This window comes from Typopeltis vanoorti, chromosome 10 (genome assembly GCF_054136105.1).
Source record: "Typopeltis vanoorti isolate ZY-2024b chromosome 10, IOZ_Tvanoo_1.0, whole genome shotgun sequence".
Taxonomy (NCBI): Eukaryota; Metazoa; Arthropoda; class Arachnida; order Uropygi; family Thelyphonidae; genus Typopeltis; species Typopeltis vanoorti.
This window is the reverse complement of record NC_143558.1, coordinates 71592331-71616156: the sequence shown is the minus strand read 5'-3', so window position 1 is coordinate 71616156 and position 23826 is coordinate 71592331. Positions and strand designations below refer to the sequence as shown.

The 23826-nt window shown below is 34.0% G+C and overlaps 1 protein-coding gene across 5 annotated transcripts in view; it reads left to right on the top strand.

Annotated features, from left to right (window-relative positions):
• Cka (Connector of kinase to AP-1) overlaps positions 1-23826 on the top strand; it is a 570985-nt gene that overhangs the window by 320256 nt on the left and 226903 nt on the right. For all 5 annotated transcript variants that reach the window (XM_090399493.1, XM_090399496.1, XM_090399494.1 and 2 more), the window contains one exon: positions 7952-8068. In XM_090399493.1, coding sequence (XP_090255619.1) covers positions 7952-8068 — 117 coding nt within the window. The remainder of the gene's footprint in view (positions 1-7951; positions 8069-23826) is intronic.

Genomic DNA, 23826 nt, shown 5'->3' with positions numbered 1-23826 from the left:
TACATTGATGAAAAAACACAAAGGATGGGCAGGAACCATACCTAATGCATGCACATGTATACACACACAAAATGACAACACGAAAAAAGAAATGCAAACAATAAAATTACAAAAATCAAAATCCAGCATTAATGTTTACATTTGAAATGTTAAATTCACGTCACTTACCTGAAATCATCATAATGAACTAATGGGTGGTCTGTAATTAAAATCAAAAATAACCTGAAAACTTAGCCACTCAATCAGCTTTATAATTGGTCACTTCTAATTACACAGAAGGAAGAGACACAACAACCGAAAGCAAGCCTGCATAAGTCAACCTATAGGGAAAGGAGGGAATAATTTAACAGAGACCTAATGATAAGTCTGTCTCAAATTAGGAAACTGACTTGTTTCCACCAGTTGCAGCAATCACATTTCCCCCTCTCTCTCTTTGTAATGGATCATGATGATTTTTAAAGTTAACTGACTGCCCGTATCTACAGGTTTTAATATTAATGATATAAATTGAACATCAAGAGGCAGTAATTTAGGCAAGTGACAATAATAAGAGAAAGTGGTGTTAAGCTAATGTAACATTTCAAAATTTGTTAGAAGTTTTTCCACTTGGTTATAATATAAATTAAAGATACCAAGAAATTATATACTTGGTTTAATCTTTTATTCAAGTGTAAGCAAACAAAGTTTGCGCCTGAACTATTTTCAGGATTGGGGAAACTCGTTTATAGAATCTAATTTCACATCACTTGCCTTAGTATCCCGTAATATAAACCACATATCCTTATGGTATGTATAATGCTATGCACTATGGGAAGGATCACTACTCAGACCAGTTTCTACCTTTATTGAAGTCTCATCTGTAGGAGCCTAACCCAGAGGTCTGGATAGTGACCCTTCCCATAATGCACAGCATTATACATGTCTGCAAGGAGATGTGCTTTGCATTATAGGATTCTAAGGCAAGTGATGTGAAGTCATTGCTTCCTTATATGAGTTGCCCCAGTCCTGAAAATACTTCAGGTGCAAATCTTGTTTGCTTACACTTTGATAAAGGATTAAACCAAGTATATAATTTCTTGGTATCTTTAATTTATAGTATAACCAAGTGAAAAAACTTCCAACAACTTTTTAATTGAGGTAGTGGGAGGATAAAGGATTAAACCAAGTATATAATTTCTTAATGTCTTTAATTTATAATATAAGCAAGTGAAAAAACTTCCACTTGGTTGGTTATAATACAAGTTCCTTGTCCAGATAATTCATTGTTGGAAAATTGATCGCAGAAAATTCGTCACAGAGAAATTTCATTGCAAGGAAGATTCGTATTAGAGGAATTAATCATGAGTAAAATGAATCACAAGAAGTTCATCACAGGAAAATTAGTCGCACAAAATCTTTACGAATATATATGGAAAACAAAAAAAGAAAGAAATATTTCCCATATATGAAAAAATAAATATTTTAAATATTATTTGATATTTCGATTATAGTTAGATTTCTGAAATTTTTTATTTCATATAAAGTTATTAATATTAATATTCTGTCTTACTACAGACTCTGTAGATGAAATTAGAATAGTTATTAGGGAGAATAAACTATTTAAGAATAGTTAGGGAGAAAGGGAACAATATTTAAGAATATTTATTTATTTTAACCATTCACTATTTTTCTCTTTCTTCACATTTAGACACAGATCCAGGTGTGATATATTTTTTTTATCTGAACTAATTAAGAAGATGAGGTGTTTCAGTAATTGAATGCATGTGTATTTTTTAAACGACTACACTTTTCCTGCATGCGAAAGATATGTTGTATGCTGTTATTGTTTACAGACCTAGTTTAAGATCATAGGTGCACTTTTGAGTCATTATATTAAAGAAAATTATAATAAAATTATGTAAATCAGCATAAGCTAAATTGCTATCTGCAACACTAGTCTTTACCTTTTCCTAAAATACTACTATTTTATAACACTAAGAAAGTGTAAATTTTGTATTTAGTCTTCTTTACTGGGGGATATATATATATATATATATATATATATATATATATGGATGCATACTCCCAAAGTGAAATAAGTAATTAATTACTTCTCTTGTGAAAAGTTCAAAAACAAACTGTAATCAGAAATATCATGTCATTAACAACCGACTAGATAGCATACCCTCTCCCACCAATGAGCTGTGAATTCAAAAATCAGGGATTACTCTACGCTACAGAATGTAGACAGATGCCAAGGAGAAATCACAAAAAAATTGTTGGCTCAGGATATGGACTGTTTGTTACTAACATTTTCCAACATAAAAATGTGCACAAATTCACACGGAGGGAAGATGCAAGGAATAAGAAAAGTCTCATCGACTATGCTATTGTTGATGGTGATGTTTTCTCTCTGGTGCCAGACACTAGAGTGTACAAAGGATTTGAAAATGGAATAGATCACTATTTAGTCTTGAGCAGGATAAAATTGAATTTCATATTGAAAAGAATGACATGCAAGAAAATTTTAAAGCAAATAAAATTTGAGCAGCTCTTAGATGTGAACTGTAGACTGAAATATACAAATGTTATTCAAGAAAAAATGAAAGAGTTTGAAAACAGGAATAAAACCTTGGAGATTCAGTGGCAAGTTCTGAAGAAAATCTTGATTGATTGATTCTGCCTCTCTGGCTGAATTAATCAATCAATGAAGAAAACCTTGACTGATTCAGCCAGAGAGGCATGTGGTGAGGTTGTCTGCAAAGATAGAAAAATCAGAACTCCATGGTGGACACAGGAAGGAAAACAGGCAGTGTAGGAAAAGAAGAAAGCATATTAAAAGTTCCTGGCAAATAAGTCAGCTTGTGCTCTTAGAGAATACAGAGACAAATGTAAGAAAGCTAAACACTGTGTAAAACTAGCTAAACAAAAATCATTGGTAAGAACCTAGAAAATAAATATCGAGAAGGTGACAAGATATTCTGGAGGTTGTTGACTAATTCCTTTTACAGAGTGCTGTAAAAGGAATTAGAGATGATCAAGGTGATATGAAAACTTGAAAAAAAGATATCCTTCAAGTATGGAGTAATTACTTTGAAAAATTGCTAAATGAAACTAGAAGTGAAGACAGCGCACAGTGATGAAAACTGAGTAGGCATGCAATCAGGAATACATATCCATACTTGAAGTAGAAAAAGCCATCAAACGTTTGAAATGTAGAAAGGCAGCTAGAGTAGATGATATTCAAGAAATGCTCGAGTATGGAGGTATAAACGTCTTATGGTGACTCCGCTGCATAGTTCAGAGAGTTTTCATATATGGGTACTATGAGAACTCTCATAGTACCCATATATGAAAACGGAAATAAAACTGAATGTGAGAATTACAGAGGTATTTTTCTACTGAGTGTCCTGGTAAGATTTATGCCAGTATACATGAGAAACGGTTGAGAAGATTGGTGAAGAACAAGCTGGCTTCAGGCCAAATAGAGGCTGTCAGGATCAAATTTTCACTTTACAACAAATAGTTGAGAAATCTTGGGAGTATAACAAAGATCTGTATTTAACCACGTTACCGGCTATTATGAATCAAATACATATCCTCATACGCTTCGTATCCATCATATATTTCAATGTAATATCAACGGTATTACAATTTGAATATGCACTTCGCATCCATGGAAACTTGGATGTATATATACGTCCTGGCCGATAGCGTGGTTAAGTTTTGTAGATCTGGAAAAAGCATATGACAAGGTGCCAAGAGAGAAGCTATTCAAACCGCTACAGTTGTATGGCGGCACTGGTGCATTATATCAAACAATACTTAGTCTTTATTTATGTAAGTCAGCAGTTAGAATTGAAGTAAAGAAAGGTGGTTTAATGTTAAATCTGGTGTCAGACAAGGATGTATATTATCTCCTCTGTTATTCATTATCTATATGATCACGTTTTGAAGGAAAGTGATATTAAATCTGATATCAAAATTGGAGATGTTTATATCAGCTCTTTGCTTTATGCAGATGATGTTATACTTCTAAATAAATCCACTACAAGTCTGCAAGATTCCCTGACTAAATAATAGATATGGTATGAATTTCAGCATTAAAAAGACAAAGACAATGAAAATAGGCAGTAGCAGTGAAAATATCAACTGCTTTGTGAATGGAGAATCTATAGAACAAATAAAACATTTCAGTTACTTAGGCATGATTTTTAGTGAAGTTGGTAAATTAAATATGGAAATAGACAACAGTATCAGCAAAGCTGGTATGATAGGAAGTCAACTGAATAAATTTATATGGAAAGAGAGTAATGAGTCAAAACACTAAATTAGCTGTATACAAGACAGTGTTCAAACCAGTTTTAACTTATGAATCTGAGAGCTGGGTGAGAAGTAAAACACTTGACCAAAGACTAGAGACCTAAGAGTCTTGAGAAAGATTAGGGGGGGGGGTGAACAGATGTCATCAATGGCAATATCGTATTAAAAACGAGGATATTAGGAAAGAACGACATTGTTAGCATCCCGAAATGTGTTAGCAGAGCCAATCTCAGGTGATATGGTCACTAAAACAGAATGGGTGAGGAAAGATTAGCAAAACACGTGTTCTCTGCCAGGTTGGCCGGAAAAAACCCCAGAGGAAGAACAAGATATAGGTGGATTGATACAGTGATAAGTGCCTTAGAAGATGGCAGTGTAAGATCTGAGAATTTTGGAGCCTTGACAGGTTAAGGTTTAAAAATTTCCTCCAATAGATTGATTTGGAGGAAAATTGTAGATAGGAAGTTAGTAATGATTTAAATTTTTCATGTAGTACTATCATATCCTGTACACCCCTTGAGGATAAATGTCAGGAATTTGATGATGGTGCATATAAAACGTCAAAATTTAATACGTACTAGTATAACTCTATTGCCTGACTAAAACTTTCATGAGCAAAACACAAGACGTGTAAACATTTCAAATTGTAAACAAGAAATGGTTGTTTAGCAAATAGCTTAATTCCTCCCAAGCAGCTTTCTATAGACATGCCTCCTGTAATGGACCAGCTAAACTTCACGGAATCAGCATAGCACCCTCTGCTTGCAGGAACCAATGGCAAATGAATATAACGGCTCACCTGTCTGTTTGGGAGTAGAGCTCGAGTAGTATATGGGTACTATGAGATCTCTACTCTCATCTACTTCAAGCCAATTTTAACTTATGGATCTGAGAGCTGGGTTAGAAATAAAACACTTGACCAAAGACTAGAGACCGCAGATATGAGAGTACTGAGAAAGATTAGCAGCATAAACAATGCATCAAAGGCAATGCCATATTAAAAACGATGATATTAGGAAAGAACTTAACATTGTTAGCATCCAGAAATGTATTTACAAATCTAATCGCAGGTGGTATGGTCACTTAAACAGAATGGGAAAGAAAAGATTAGCACAACAGGTGTTCTCTACCAGGGTGGCAGGAAAAAGACCCAGAGGAAGACCAAGATATAGGTGGATTGATGCAGTAAAAAGTGCGTTAGAAGACAGAAATATAAGATCTGATTGGTGTCTTGACAGTAACAGATTGATCTGGACGAAAATTGTAGATAGGAAGTTAGTAGTGATGTAAGTTTTTCATATAGTACTATCATATCCTGTATACCTCTTGAGGGTACATGTTAGGAATTTGATGATATGTAAATACTGCATTTGCTAAACTTAATTTTTGTGCATGCATATTGTTTACCAATTACAATTATTTATGTACTGCTATAACCTTTTCTGTAATTTTGTTTATATGTAGATACAGCATTTATTGTCTTGGCTTTTGTACATGCATATTGTTTACTAGTTTGTGTTTGATTGTTTATGTATTGCTGTAATCTTTGCTATGGCAGAGTATGACCTTTGCTGTACTTATGCCAATAACCATAAGCGAACCAACCCACTCAGGAAAGGCTGCAAAACTTTTGGCACATCAATGCTGTGGATAGGCTAGAGGTTATGAGGATAGAAGGAATCTGTTGTTTTTTCTTCAACTGCTGAAAGATGCAGCTTGGGGAATAGTGTAAAAAACAATGTTCCAAAGAATATGCGTAGATGGAATGAGGGAGGTGGAACAGAAGTTGTTTTCAATAAGTTTAATGATGGACAGTAAATTATGCCGATCATCTGTTGCTGCTTTTCTTACAGTCTTGCAAGAAAGTGGAGTAATCATAGTGATTAGTTCAGCAGATTATGCTATGTAAAAATACCTAATGACATAAGGAATGAAATATATATTAGAGGATGATTGGAGTGAATGTGTAAGAGAGAGGTCATCAATTGCATTGCCTTCTTCTGAATAGCATTAAGCATTCTTAGGGAGGTTTTTGGTGCACCACTGCAAGATGTGAGCAGTAATCTACAGTTAGTTATGAGGGATTGGAGTTTTATACAGAGGTGAGAGGATGTTTCCTCCTGGAAACTCAAGTTTTTCATCCTGCAAAATAGGTAAACTAGCCAGAATAGCACACTGATGCCACAATTATGACATCAGTGGCAGTTATGGGTATTAGGACTTTGTTGCTTAGTCCTAATACTCATAACTGCTGCACGTGTAATAATTCTAAGCAACCACAAAACAATGCAAGTGGGTTGTACAAGCATGTTTTATGGTTTTGAGAGTAAAAGTGCTTGTAGTATTTTGAAGGCTGGGAAAACTTTGGCTGACATATGTTTGTGCCAGATTGTCTAGAGATGTAAGTCTGCACCCAGATGAGAAATCTGATGTTTAACAGATTTCTCATTTTAACAGATCTGGGGGGGGGGGGGGGGGCACTGGCGCCTGTGGTGCCCAATCTGACTCGAGACATGAGACAACAAAGTGTTTGTCTCATGAAGGCAAACAGATTATTGGACGTTTCAAAACAATGAAGAGACAAAAAAAGTGACATAAAAACGTTTCAAATTTCGGTTTATCTTTATATATATATATATATACTAGGGGGGTATCCTCCCTGATGCCTATGTCCCCCCCCCACACACACACACCGAATTCCGGACTGGTAGGCTGGTTCTCCTCGAATTTTGAAGACTCGAGGGGGGGGGGGGGGGGGGCTACGGCAGTCAACCCCTCGAATTCCAGGCTAGTAGGCCGGTTATCCTTAAATTCTGATGACTCGAATTTTGAAAACTCGAAAGGGGGTACTGCCTCCTATTCCCCCCCCCCCCCCCAGTTCCGGACTGGTAGGCCGCTTCTCCTTGAATTTTGAAGACTCAAAAGTGGGTCCCCCCCCACTGGTGCATAAGGTGCCCAACTCCCCTGAGTTCCGGACTGGTAGGCCTGTTCTCCTTCAATTCTGATGACTCGAATTTTGAAGACTCGACACTCAGGGTAGCCCTGAGTTTCAAAACATTTCAAATAACTTGACAAAAACGTTACAAAAATATTATAGAATAGATTATGTTTCCTATCATAAAAACATCCTTGCTTCCTCACCACCTCAAAAACATACACACACATACACTGTGTGTGTGTGTGTGTGTGTGTGTGTGTAGAAAAACTTAATACATGCAATATTGCCCAAGCAATCTGCTTTTTTTTTTTAATGAACTTATTTATTTTTTATTTTTTGGCTAGGCTATGATGATTTGGATAATCCTGGCTCCATAATTTGCTAGGAAAATCAAGTTTGTAGGACGGAAGGAAGTTCTGCCATTCTACACATGAAACATACTAACTCAACTTTAAAAGTCTATAAATGTTCTCTGCCCTTCAGACCAGAATTTGAGCCGTCTTGCCATGAAAGAATTGAACATCATTATTGCTTGCACTGCAGATGTGGATATTTTTAATAGCTGACATAATCTGCTGCTTATTTATACTATTAGGTGGATCTGTATTGTATGAAAATTATTTTGTAAAACACTTTTTATAATTAAAAACACTTTTTATAATTCTATATATCCTAGTCAGTTGATATAACACTAACATTAATTTCTTATAGTCATTTTGATGGTGTTCGTGCACTTGCTTTTCATCCTGTGGAACCCGTGCTCATCACTGCATCTGAAGACCATACACTAAAATTATGGAATTTGCAGAAGACAGTGCCTGCAAAAAAGTAAGTATTTTTAGAAGTATGTGTTTTTATAGAAATAACTTAAAACTTTTGTTTCATGTAGTTCCTAATTTAAAACAATACCAAAAAATAGCAAAGCTTGTTAAGTGGACGGGCTACCCTGCTTTCCAACCTAACCCTTTCTCTTTGCTGACTTATATCCTTTAAAATCACATCCAAAACTTCAGGCTTTTCAAGGTTAATCAAAATTATGATGCATGACATTGATTGAATAGTTAATAATTGGAATTGTTCAATTAATGCTTTAGATTATGAAACAAATGCACTGCGATCTAACGCCGATATTCGTTTGATCTTGTCATTGCACGTTACGTCATTCCTACACTGCCGTTTGGGCAGTGTCTTGTTCACTATTTTTATACAATAACGAACATTCTGGATCACCTCCATCACACTTTCAAAATTCTGCAATTATATGATGTTTTTTGAAACATGAGGTAGATACCCAACATTTCAAATGCATATATCCTTTCGTAAAAAGATGTGTTTGCTGAACACACATCACACTACCTTGGGGGAGTTTGTCTTAGAGAAGAAACAACCAGTATTTGGAAGTGTTCTTTCAATCTGAGAGGTTGGTATTCATTTGACATATAACTTGTTTTAGTGGTTGCTCTTGGCATATGGAAGATTTGAAAATTTTCTTATGAGCAGTTGAAAACCTGCAAATATGTTTTTCCCTGTATTTGCTTTGTACAATTCTGACAGTTTACAAATGTTACGTACATGAAGAGACCACTTCAAGTCTTAACAAAGACACTCAGCAGAACTACCAATCATATCTGATCTGTCATTGTAATCTCTTACACAATTGGGCTTCATTATTGGCTGATTGTCTGTCTCTCTTTCCTGATGATTTCATGCTATTTTTGTGATGGTCAGCATTCACATACTGGCTCAGAGATCTCTTATGCTATATGCAAAAATGCAGATAATTTCCTCCAGAAAGTAGGTGAAGACAGAAATGCTTCAGTTTAAGTTAATTATATTCAAAATAGATCTCTCAAAATGCCTGTAAAATGAAAAGATGTTTAAAACTTGTTTTTGTGAGGATTCTTGAAATGAAAAAGTCAGCTCGAAAATTCTCGAGATAAGCAAGAATGCCATTTTTTCTGCTAACAGCTTGCCTTGTCTGACTATACACAGGAAATTAACTAATTAAGTTCTTAGCAACTAGGAGAAATCAGGCTATTGATAGTGGCAAAAGTCTGGAGAGAGAGGCTGCTTGATATAACTCAAGTTTAGCAATGAAATGGTTAAAGGAATAATTAATAACGCTTATCCGTTGTGAATTTTAAGAAAGTATAAATGACAAGATATTCTGAGCTAAATTTGATTGGTCTGAATCATATGATAAGAGAAAGGTGTCTGAGAGAATAAAGCTCAGTAATGTGAACTGAAATACAGGTAACTCTCATATATCACGTTATGCGAGACAGATCACAGAAAAAAGTAGGGTTATGTTCCGAAATCGTTTTTTTTTTAATTATATAAACAACAATGACATATCCAACAAAAATATATTTTTATTTAATTCAGGTAATTCATGCAAGTTAAGAAAACATATAAACTATGAAAATTACAAATTGTACGTAAACTTCATTGCACATAATGCATAAATGTTTTAGCAAAATAAAATGAAGTGCATATTTTAATCATCATTGCTGTCTTCAAAACGAACATTTTGTAGATGTTCTTTATTTATGAGTGGCCGGACATCATCATCACTTGAAATCTCTTGGACATCATTTGTATAATTCTCATTGCATACTTTGGCTGGTTTAGTTATCAAGAAGTCAATAAGACCTTGCTTACCACTATGCTGCAATTTTTTATTAAGTTCATAATATGGAGCTAAACAAATATGCACTTGTTTCGTGAATTTTCCAGAGCGCTCCGTTGAGGGATCATTATCAGTAAAATAAATTCCTGACTTTCTTGCCAAGTCCAATCCTTAACCTAATTTCTTTAAACTGAATTCTTTATTCAGTTTAAAGAAATTTAAACTGAATAAAGATTCAGTTTAAATTTAATTCAGTTGATTCTGATTGTAATGGATTCATTGCAATCAGAATCTTCGGCAGAACTTTCCCCACCATTTGCTTTGACATCATCTATTAATTGTGCCATTTCCTCCTCATTTAAATCTATTTCCCCATCAATTAATTCACTAATTTCTTTTTCAACCATATCACAAAAGCACTCTAAGTGGCCATTACTATAAAGATTAATTTTTTACATAAAAAAGCATTACATATTGTATGTAACTCACCAGAAAATAAAGTGCTCAGCTTGAGATTAACATACTTATGATTTTTAATGCGCTTTCCTGGCAGAAAAATTTTCAACAATTTATACTGTAAACATTTGATGTCGCTACTTATAACTACATGCGCAATACGGGCAGACCCAAATTTAACGAAGATAAATTTGATTTTTAAGTCGCTCTGTGAAAAATATATTAAAAGATAAAAGGTTACTAAAATTTATAGACTGTGTTTTTATTGAAACCACGTTGTATAAATACCGCATTGAACAAAGTTACTACAATTTGTAGACTGCGTTATATCGAAACCGCATTATATAAGTACCACGTTATACAAAGGATACCTGTATGTATATTCAGTGGCCAAAAATAAAATAGGAATAAAACGACTAAACAAAGAGGATGATGAATCGAATGGATTTTTGAAAGATTAAGAATTGAGAATAAGTTTTCACAATTTAGTTAGTTTTTTTTTTTGCTGTTGTTTTGTTTTATTTTGTTTGAAACTAATTATTCATTATTAACAACACCAAAATGAACTATTTTATAAATACAATGTTCATTAACTAGCTTATATTTTGCTGAATTTGAAATTGGCATCTTCAGTGCACAAAGCAGTATGCTATAGTTTACACACGACAATGAATAAGTGAAACAGTTCAAATTGTAACGGACAAAAGATTTAAAGTAGTATGGCACCTTCTAATTTTGTGAAAAAAGTATTACAGCTATGTAGGAGTTGATCTTAGGATAACAGTCTCCCAAATTTTTGCCAAATTAATGCAACCATACTTGTAATTAAAATAACTAAACACTGGGTTTATTGGTTGTAAAGATTTAATACTACTAGTTTCGCCACATAACTTAGTGGCTTCATCTGGGTTGTGATGGACATGCAAATATGAATATACAATGCAAGCGTTAATTATGAATCGATACATTACTAAAAAAAATACTGAATGGGTATGATCATTAACGCTTCTTGTGTTGTATATTTATATTTGTATATCCATCAAAACCCAGATGAAGCCGCTAAGTTATGTGGCAAAACTAGTAGGTGACTAGTAGTATTAAATCTTTACAACTAATAAACCCAACGTTTAGTTATTTTAATTGCATTAGTTTTGTGGTCGAAAATAACATACTTATCACAACCATATGTGTTCAGGTTAAGAGAAGTCTTTATGCTATGGCTGACTCGAAAAATAATCTTTCTGATCTGTAACCACTTCTAAATAGCACATTAGTTTTCTTCCATCTAATCCTGTGTGAAGGGGTGTACAAAGCTTGGTCTGGCAATCCCAACTTGCTATAATAATGGTAGTGAATGTATTTTTTAAGTTCTCCAAGATGGATGCTAACAGATCTTCTTGTCTGCCGATAGTAGACCAAATGACAGCCACAAGGAACTTCATACACTACAGAATATGCTAGAGCAATGGTTCTTAACCTTTTAGTATTCGTGGCCCCCTAGGTATCCTAAAATGTTTTTGCAGCCTCCTAGTTTGTAGTAAAATAATAATAATAATAATAATAATCAAACTTTTTTTAAAAAATAGTGGTTTTACTTGCTTATTATAACGACAAAAAAAATCAGAAAACAGAAATCAACTTTACTTAAATGTATTTTAATGAGACCTCTGTTGTTGAACTTCTTCTTTCACTATGTGTTATTTCCGCTTCCTATGCGGGGTCCGCGTGTTACTTAGATGCGACTACTTGTTAGTACCACTCCCAACCGACCTGTCTGCCACTGGAGGGATATCTTTTGGGCTGTAGAAGCGTATGTTCATGGGGTCAGTTTGTCTGCTTGCAGGATGAAAAATGCCAGATAAACTGGCTGAAAAAACCCTACTGCCTGCACCCAAGACCGGCTAACTTGGCTATGTCTGAGGAAGATCCTCAAGTTCCTCACGTCTTCGATGGGAATCGAACCTGGGACGCTCCTTCCCCAGGCATATGGTTGCAAAGCGCAAAGCCACTAGGCTAACCGCGTGGACCAGACCTCTGTTGTTGAACACTCCCTACTAATTTGTCTATTCTTGCTTCAGTTGTGTTACTCAATGCTATAAACATGCAGGAGTCTATTCAGAGTTGATTTCGTTGTTTTGTTTTAATATTTACGATTTTGTGGAAAATCCCTTTTCACACAAATATGTAGAAACAAAAGGCAACAAATTTTGAATGGCAATGGTAAACAGGTGTGGATATTCCCTTCAGTTGTGTATCCAAAATCGGGCCAAACTTTTCTTCTTGAAAATGGAGATCAGACTTAAATCCTTTGTTACTTTCAGTAGTGTGTCATCATCTGTTGGTGATAAATTTGTATTTTCACAGTTATTATATAGATCTTGAATCCACAGTTTTCTACAATCAAGTTCATTATTTGGGAAATATTTATCGAACTTTTCAATAGATCTCTGGAGATGACATATAATTAAAGAATTTAAGTGTAGTTTGGAAGCATTTCAACAACAACATCTGAATATACCCTTTGAATCAATCTGTGCAGTTTTATTTTCATTGCCTCTGTTTTATGTAGCATAGTAAAAATGTTAGACTGGTTTCCTTGTAAAGATAAATTTAGCTCATTTAGAATAGAAAAAATATCTGCCAAATATGAAAATTGTGCAATCCAATTTTTGTCATTGAAATAAATGGCCAGGCTGGATTTTTTATCATTTAAAAGTATTTCAACTTCTGTTTTTAATTCTAATAAGCAAGAATTTTCCCTCTCGACAGCCATTTGGTTTCTATATGAAGTCAGAGCGATATATGATTGGCACCATTTTGTTCACAAAGAGCAGAAATCAGTCTTGAATTAAGAGCATTTGCTTTTATAAAATTTATAACTTTTACAGAAACCATCGTTACTTCGTGTAATTCCAGGCTCATTTCTTTAGAAGCTAGTTGTTCTCCGTGTATGAAACAATGAGCAAGCATTATATTAGAATTTGCTATTCTTTTATTTGAGAGACAACACCAACATCACAACCTGTCATAGCGGCTGCACCATCTGTAGATTCTGACACAGTTTTGCCACTGTAAGTCATTGGATGATAAAAATGAATTTATTTTGTTAAATATACTTTCACTTGTTGTATCAGTTTCAAATTCTAAACAAAACATTTCTTCAAATATATCTTCTTTATTATGGTCAATATATTGCACATATCCCGAACAGATACTCTTGTTGGATTGTCAGTTGCTTCATCTATTTGTAGTGAAAACCACAGAGAATTTTTTATATTTTGAATTAATTGCTCTTGGAGATCATCCACGATCAGTGTAGTTCTATGACAAATAATATCTTTCGACATAGGTATTTTTTTGATTTTATTAGCCTCTGATATTCCAAACAGCTCCTCACAAATATTAATCATCCATGGCTTCAATAAACTTTCACCTGTTGTAAATGGTTTCTTTAATTTCACACTTTAACTAATGATTTATTTCTAACAGTTATTACATTCATGAAGAACTTCTGATTTTTCAGTTCATCCTCTTTTCTTATAAATAAAAAAGCCTTCTGGTTTATCTTTATATTACTGATGCTTCGTTTCTAAATGCCTTCTTAATTTATTTGGTTTCAGGCATTCATTTGAGAGGACTACACTGCAAACAACACAATGTGTGGTTTTTGAATTTCATCCATTTCTACACTAATAAATCCGAATTGTATATAACTTGTATCATATTTCCTTTGTTTACTTTTACTTATTTTTTTACATTTCTGACTGCCGTTATTTTCTGTTTCACATGCATTTACATCATCGGTGGAATTAATAATCAGTATCAGTATTATGGTACTGAAAGTTTCAAAAAGTAATTGCACTCAAATAGCACTTAACAACGTTAAGTTCTATGTTTAATATTTATCCTTAATAAATAATATCCTTAATATTATTTATTAAGGATAAATAAATAATATCCTTAATAAATAAATAAGGATAAAAGCCATCTTCAAAAGGAACTTACAAAAAAGGCATGTGCCCGCAGGCACCACAACACAGTAACTGAGAATGAAGTGATGAAGCTATTGTTCTCCTAAAAGTCCTGATGGTGCAGATTTTCCTCGGTCCCCTAAGGGTCTGAAGCCCTTAGAAGACCGAGGAAAATTTACAGAATGTTTCTAGTTTTTAAAATAATTATTTTTTGCTCTTTATTTTACTTTGTTTCAAACTTCATTTTGCATTAGTAATCTGAATTATTTAAGTTGAATTTTTGCTTAGCCCGCTAGGGGACACCATCAGCACTTTTAGGAGAACAATAGCTTCATCACTTCATTCTCAGTTACTGTGTTGTAGTGCCTGCAGGCACATGCCTTTTTTGTAAGTTCCTTTTGAAGATGGCTTTTATCCTTAATTATTTATTAAGGATAAATATTAAATTTATCCTTTTGATTGGATAAATTTAATATTATCCGATTAAATATCGGATAATATTAAATATCAGAAATATTTATTGAAGTGTAATTTAATTTATATTCTTATCTACATTGTCAATTCCTTAAGTCAGTGTTTCTCAAACTTCAGATATCCGCGTACCCCTTGTTAAATTTTCATTATTACCAAGTACCCCCTAATTAATTAATTAAAATTAAATATCTATTTTTATTTGAATTATATGTTCATGTAAACAAAAAATATGATTTATTTTTAAATTTTGGTTTTCTAGAGATGTCGGACGACACACTCTTATCAATTTCATTTGATCCAGATGCAAAATCAACGTTTTCTTGTTGCTTACAGCTACTTGTATTTGCTATATTGCTCTCTTTTGGGGGTTTTATAAAATCCAATCTTTAACCAATGATCCATACGTAAGAATTTGAAAACTAAAAAAATACTGTATTTACTCGAATATAACACTAGCTTTTTTCCCAAAATTAAAGCTAAAAAATCGTGTTGCAAGATACATGCGAGAATTTTCGGAAACTAAAGTTTTCAGAAAAAAAACTGAAAATGGTGCAACTTATCAAGAAGCTCCTACTCGCTATCACTACTTTTGGCATTGAGAACAGTTTCTTTGTGTGCATCGTCAAAGTCATCTACCCAAATAGCGTCATCTTCTTTCCCATTATTTCAAGCAAAAATTACCAGCAATTTACAAGAGTTAAGATACGTAGAGCAGCGAAGAACTGCATATGATTGGTGCGGTATTAACAAAGGATCGCGCGAACCAAAGACAAATTAGCATTTTAACAGTTGAGTTGAAATGCTGATTCCCTTCAACCGGATTCCATAATATCCGAAACACGTTCACTATATATTTCTTAGTTTTGACACATTAATGAGGGGTGGGGTCAAGCAAAACCATATATTCCACCGGCAACGTATGGGTTATTACTTGGCAGTTTCTGTTGGGGGGGGGAGGGGTTGATTCATTTAGTGCCGTTTTATCCTAGTTGTCTCTAATTGCATTGTTTGTTGAAAAATATGACTCCTTTAATTATGCATAGCTGAAAATTGTCACGTACCCCCCTAACGACCTTTCGCGTCCCCCTGGGGGTATGCGTACCACACTTTGAGAAACACTGCATTAAGTGATTAAGTTAATCATAATGTTTATTAATACTGTCAAATGCTTATCTTTAAAATTTAAATATGATGAGCCTCTAGTTCTATGCTTTGTTCAATGATGTTTAAAGTAAAAATGTCATGCATAATACTCCCACTTGTTCTAAAACTAACTTGTTCATGTCTTAATATCTTCTGTACTTCATTTTCAATCCTATTTATCAGTATTTTATAGAAACGTTTTGCAAATACTGACAGTAAACTATTTCCCCTCCAATTTTTACACCTAGTGAGGTCTCCTTTCTTTAGGTTTATAATTATCATTGCTTCTTTCCATTGTTTAGGTATCTTTTCAGTCTCTAGCACATTGTTAAAGATCAGTTGCAGTTTATTAGCTGTAGTTTCTTTTGCCTTAGTCATTTTTATTGCTGTATTATCATTGCCTCATGCCTTTCCACTTTTCGTTTTCTCTATGTTTGTTATTTCATTTTTAGATATAGGTTCAGAAGTAATATTTATATCTATGCTTAGAGGAGATTCTTCTGTTATTAACCTTGTAATCATGTCAGTTATATTGTCTATATTTAAAATCTCTTCAAAGTCTTTCTATTATCTAACAATCTTATCCTCTTCAGTTATCAGTAGACCATCTTTATCCACTATAGCAGTGGTGTTCAGCCTTTTTAACTACACGAGCTATTTTTCTATAAGTTATTCGCCGATCTACTCTCTTATATATAAGTTATTCGGTGATCTACTCTCTTATATAGATCACGTTCCCCCAACCTGATATCTGATTATGCACAAATAAACAACTAAAAAAAATACACAACAAAAAACTTTATTTGTGTATTTAAAATTTTCTTTATCACTTTTATTTTAATTCAACAAAAAAAACAAATATATTGGAATAAAATATTTATTTCTCTATTTTGGAAAACCAAAGTTAGAAAAAACAACAGATTGATTACAAACCCACAAGTTACAGGAAATGCTAGTTGATATATAAAAAAAAAAAAAAAAAAAAAAAAAAAAAAAGTTAATGTGAAATTTGGCATTGTTTGGACCTCGCAATATTTTCATAGTCAAGTTGATATGAAGAAGTGACCAATCGCAGACAATCATCCAAACGATCATTTGTAATTTGGTTTCTTAATTGATTTTTTATGACGGTCATATTTAAAAAAGCGGATTCTGACAAGTATGTCGAACTCAAACATGACAGAATTTTTCGCGCAATATCAGTTAATATTGGGAATTTTTCATGTGCATACTTCCAAATGACTTCATTGTTTATTGATTTTAAATGTAAACTATTCTGAATGTTTATTATCTCAAGTTCTACTTCAGCTTGGTCAAACAGCCCACTAATTTTATTTGAAATTTCTGTGATGTTCAAGTTTCCTTGAAATGGATTATTCATAAAAGATACAATCATTTCAGTTTTATTAAAATCTTTAAATCTTGAATTTATTTCTTCCTCAACTAATTCTGTTTCACGAATAAATTGTTTTAAATCATAGCGAAGCATTTCTTGATTTTGTTCAAAAAATTTTAATAAACAGAGATGTCTAAATTTGCGGTCATTTATATTTTTCTTTAATAAAAGTAAGTATTGTTGGAAAGTTTTTATTGAACTTAACATGTCAGTTAAATTTTTATCTCTACCTTGTACCTCTAAATTTAAATTGCTTAATTTCATACAGAAATCTACTAAAAATGATAAGTGTAACAACCATCTTTTATCACTGAATTGTGGATAAATATCTCCTTTTCATCAAGAAAATTTTTTATATCGTTAATTAATACAAGAAATTTTTCTAAAAATTGACTTCTGCTGAGCCAGCGAACATTATTGTACAACAGAAGTTCCCTATCATCATCTGCCTGTAATTTAAAAAACCGCCGTTGCAGGACTTTTCCTCGAACAGAATTTACAATTTTAAATGTAATATCCAAAACATCTTTTGTGTTTAATCTTTTACTACACGGTACTTGTTGGTGAATAATACAGTGGTACGTTAAAATATCTGGATATTTGTCATTGTTTTTACATAATGAAATGAAGCCCGATTTATTACTTATCATTGCAGGAGCACCATCAGTAGTAATAGACACAAGTTTAAAAAGCGGAAGTTTGTGTTGTTTCACAAATTCATCAAATGCTGAAAAAATGTCTTCTCCCCTAGTCCTTCCCAATAGTGGTATAATTTTCAAAAGTTCTTCTTTACTTGAATAATCTTGAAATACCATGCGAATAAATACCATTAACTGAGCAATATCAGTGAAATCGTTTGATTCATCAAATTGTAATGAAAACCAACACACTGGTGAATGTCTGACCTTAACCTGGCATGGAAAAAAATGTTTTTATTGCTTTTAAGAAGTGAGTTAAGTACAGAAGTACATAGTGTTTCTTAAATCATTTTGAACCTGTATAACATGCAAAATATCCAGAAAATACATGCAATTTACAGATATAATATGCCTTTTCATAAAATCTTCTTGCTTTTATTATCTGCCTTTGGACAAATGCCATGGAAAACATTGGCAAATCTCAAGTGGTTCTTGATATTTCTTAGACATTTGATCCGTTTGTTACAAAGACCTATTAAGTAGGCTTTCATTGTATTGTCTGCCCTCTGCAACTGGTATGTTTTTCTGGAAGCATATTATGTGTGATGGCTGATGGGTCTTCATTCTAAAACTTAACTAATGCTGGTGTTCCAGAAGGCTCTTTTTATCAATATATATATATCAACAACCAGTTGACTGAAATTTCAATACACGCCGATGCTGATCGTAGGACACTTTCCTCCTCCTTTCTCATTTGTTAAGGGGTATGCTGCACAGATCTCTACAACTACCAGAACAATAATTTTTATAGTGTCAAATTTTGTAGTAGCCATCAGTGTGCTATGATATCCTTGCTAATTCAATGTTAGTATAACTCAGTCCTGTTTTACTTCCTTTTATTTAAAAAAAAAAAAAATCCCTTGTCAACTAAACTCTGTAACCCGCACACCTTCCATCTCTCCTCATAGGAGCATTCTTCATACATGTGACCAGCTTGGTCACTCATTTCTGAATCCACTCCACCTCCTTTTGATCTCTAAAAAAATCCAGGTGACCAAATCTGTGCGCAGTGACATCAGGATGCATCTGAATCAAAGTCTTATGAAGAGGGAGAAAAAATCATATTATCTTCTCTTGTTAGTGTCTTTCAACATCAGTTTTTTTCCAATTATTGAGCTATTTTATCCACTTTTGTAATGTGCTCTCTGTCCACCATTATCCCCCAACTCTCTATTCATCAGTTTTTTGCAGTCTCATATCATCAGTGTAATACACAAATTTGTTTAATCTTTTTATACTGAAGGGCATAACCGTAAATTTTGCAACATTAAATTGACGATCGTTATTCATTGCCCGTAATGCCAATTTATTTAAATCATCCTGCAGAATATTTGCATCCCCTTGATCAATTATTGCCCTCCCCAGTTTTTCATCATCAGGAAACAATTGACTATTCCTCTTTAAATCATTCCCTTTATCATTAATATACAAATCAGAGTAGTAGCTCTAGTGCAGAGCCCTGAAGCATTCCATTAGTCATACTCATTCTCCTAGTTACCCCCCCCCCCCCCCCCGCCTTACCTCCCATTCATGTCGGCTTCATATCCATTTCCATTTGCTTCAATTTTTGTAATAGTTTTCCATGCAGTATTCTGTTAAATGCCTTTGCAAAGTCTAGGAGTATTATAGTGTGACCATTTCCATTATAAAAGGTTGAATAAATTACTTAAAGCAGGACTTACTTCTTACAGAGCCATGCTACCCACCATAGTGTATCATATTCCTATCCACCCATTGCTGCATTTTACCATTAACCAACTTTTCCGATACTACTTTAATCACCACCTTCTTCAGGTGTCATCCCCTAGAAGGAGGTTGGCAACCATGTCACAGAACTTTTTTCAATTTGCTGCTCTGGAACATTTATGGTAATTTTACATAAATTATGGACTCTACAACCGTGTTATAAATAATAATTTTAATTTCCCGACATTTCAAACTTCATATAAGGTTATCATCTGGAGTATACGCATATATATATATTTATAAAATTAAAATTTTACAACATTATACACACACACACACACACACACACACACACACACACACACACACACACACACACACACACACAGACAAGCTAAATTACATTTCAGAGTAAGTTGAAGACACAATAAATTGATCAAAGGTTATTTTACTGGCCTGACTTCTAGTGAAAATAAAATAACTACATCAAAGTTATATTCTATTTAAGACAATATCAGAGAAACATTCTTTGATATAGATAGTAAAACTGATGTCCTAATTTAACATGACAATTGTTATATTAGATTTAAGATCCTGGATTACCTATGGTCCTATTTCTAATTAACTCTTAGGGAGAAAGGTTAAGTGGGTAGAATATGTGCCTTCCATATTCCTGGGATTTTTAGACCACCTGTAATAATCATGTCTTTATTTCTTTAGTTGCTATATTTCTACCTATATTCTATTTCAACGGTCTTGTATATGCCTTATACTAACTCTACTTTACTTTCGCTACTCCTAGCAACCTTACTATAGTTAGGCTTAAGTTTGCTTAACCTATACCTCACAATATTAATCTCACCATGGCCAATTTCTGCCCCCCCCCTTCTGTGCCATTATATAGACCTTGTGTAGTAAGCCTATCTAATATAAGTAGTTCCTAACGACTCGCATAATATCAATTAGAAAATTGATTTTGATTTTTTTTTTTTTTTTAAACAAAACACATATTTTTATCTATAGCAATAGGTACAGAGGACACAATAATTACTGAGAATTTCACTCAAAAGTTTTAACACACTAAAAACTGCAATTCTAGCAACAGAATGTACTGTGCATTCATTACCAAAAGAAAGTCATTACACAGTAACATAAACATGGCTCCTATCACATTCAAGCTTACAAGTTAACATTATTCTTCCTATAAGGATTGTTACAAAATTTTCTTCCACCCACATACACTCACTTAAACTAAACATACTTAACAACACATAATCTTCCCTCACTTATAACCAAGTTACCGCCTGTTTACAAATAATATCTTGCAATCACACACGATTCCGAGTTACATTCTCTTAGCAAAATAGAATTAAATTATTTCTTACTTGCAACTGAGTGGAAAGTCCAATTAGCTCACAGCAAACTACATCGAGACTGAAGAGTCTTCCATCTGGTCAGTCTTCGTGCTGCTTGGACTGCGTTGGCGGTTTCACATAGAATTTTCTTTCGTTGAACTCGCTGGGGTTCTGCTGTAGCTATCCAGAGCCTGTGGGGGGGGGGGAGCCTCGGGGAAGTCGAAAGTAAAAAGTCGTGAGCGAAGCACTGCATTTGCCTTTTATGCAGATTTTCAGCCCTTTGTTCTCAATGATGAACTTACCAGGATTAGCCAGTGGTGAAAATGACGTCAGTTCTGGCCATTCGAACATACAATCTTTGAATGGTACTTATCACCGCTAATCTGGTTTAATCCCTACTAAGCTTTACTAACAGGTCAAATGTATGTGCATTCTTACAGCAATTTTTATAACATATTTTGTACATTTTTCTTTCATAATTTCAAAGAAAAAACTGGAAATATATAGCGAAAAATTTATGAAGTTTAATTTCTTGCGAGAGATTTTACACATCATTATTGTTAAGATTAGAGTGGTTGATAAGAATCTCACAGGCCTCCTTAAATTTATGTTCATACCATGTTTTGGCATGATGTAAACAACAGGTGCTTTTCCAGTCAATTCTGTGTGAAGTGTTTAGGGCATGATCAGAAAGACCAGCTTGACCATTGTTATCATATTTAATGTGTTGTTTATGTTCCTTTTTTCTGATAGGAATTGTGCATCCTGTTTCCACTCTATAGGGCAAATTACAGTTGCAATGAATATGGTATACTCCAAGGTGGACTAGCGGAGAGAGTGGATCCTTGGATGAGTTGAGTAAGTTCTTTAATTTTGCAGGAGGTTTAAAGGTGGTTTTAAGGTTGTATTTCTGTAGTATTCTGTTCATTTTGTCTGCTATCCCTTTAATGTATGGAATGGTTACAGTTTTATTGTAGTCTAGTTTATTTTTGTTTTTAAGTGAGGTCTTGTACAGAAATTTGTTGATAGTATTTTGGCTGTAATCATTTTTTAGGATGGTATTGCTGATAACTTTTAATCCATCTTTAAGTGCTTGTTCATTAGAGCAAATCTACAAAGCCCTGTTTTTTATTGTATTAATGACCCCTAGTTGGATGGTGGTAGGAATTTATGTGTATACATATTGGCCAGTATGTGTCGGTTTCTGGTAAACAGTGAAGGAAAGACACCTAGAAATGGAACTGTGTTCTGCTTTTCAATCTTAATTGTGAATTGTATGCTTTTGCGTTGTTTATTTAGGTGGCTGAGGAAAGTGTCTAATGTCTGGCGGCCATGGGGCTAGATACATATGCACCATATCTAAGCTAGACTTTGGGTTTTAAAGGCGAGGAATCTAGAACATGTTGCTCAAAATGTTCCATGTAAAAGTTAGCAGTTGGGGGGGGGGAATAATGGTGACCCCATGGCTGTGCCGTCTTTTTGTAGGTAGAAAGTGTTTTGCCACACAAAATAGCCAGAAAGTAGTACATGTGCAAAGAGCGCTGTGATATCAGGAGGGAATTTGTCTTGTAATAGAAGGATTGTGTCATTGATTGGGACATTTGTGAAGAGGGCAGAGATGTCAAAACTGACTAATAAATCATCTTTTTCCAGTGTGATGTCTTTGATTTTGTTTACAAAGTGTTGTGTGTTTTAAATATAGGAGGGGGGATGACCTACCAACTCCTTGAGTGTTGACGCTAGTTTCTTAGCTAGGTGATAATTGGCACTGTCTGTACCTTCAACTATTGACCAGGGTGGTGTGTTTGGTTTGTGAATCTTTGGTGGACTGTAAATTTTCAGGGAACTTGCATTGCGTGGAAGTAATTTTTAACCGTATCTTCAGGCCATGTAGTGACTGATTTCAGTAGCTTCTCCGTTTTCATTTTTATTTGATTGGTTGGGTCATAGTTAACAAGTTTAGGTGGTGTTGTCCGAGAGCATGTAGTTCAGTTTAGAATAACTGTGGCACTGCCTTTATCAGCTCTAGTAATTACGGCGTCTAGATTTAATTTTAGTGATTTCACTGCTGCCAATTCAGATTTTGTTAGGTTGCTGGTTATTGTTTTTATATAATTTAAATTTAAAATGTTAGAGGTCTCTAAACCTATTTAAGTACTATGGTTGTTGGGATAAATCTTTAGCTTCTTTCTATATGGTAAATAAAATCAAGTTTGTTAATTGTTCTGGGTGCCATGGCAAAGTTTAAACCTTTGCTGAGTACCAAGAGTTCATCATTGTTCAGGGCATGGTTAGATTGGTTGACTATGTGACTGTTTGCTGAAGGCAGTTGGTGGCTCCTATTGACACATTTGGTTGGATGTTACCACTGGCTTGTGGTTGGCTGTTTTCGTTCACTGCAGAGAAATTCAAATATGTCCATTGGTTTTCCAAATATTGTCTATCTTTAAATCAAAGAAATTTGGATATGAGTTTTGCTTTCTTTGTTTCACAGATGTAATTAGCCAAGTTGTCCGTAATCCTCTCAGGGATATCCCAAATATCTTGGTTCAAACAACTTGAAAGTTCAGATTTTAAATTCCTGACCTGGTTTTGAGTAAAAGCCAAGTTCTTTCGATTGGCCTGGATCTGTTCTCTGAGCGGTGGTATATTCATAATGCTTCTGTTGAGGTAAATTTTCTTTTCAGTTTGATGCAGTTTGGAATGACATTGCTGTCTCTACAACGTTTAAAAAAATAGCCAACTTAGCATAGTGATTGCATCACTCATGCTTCAAAT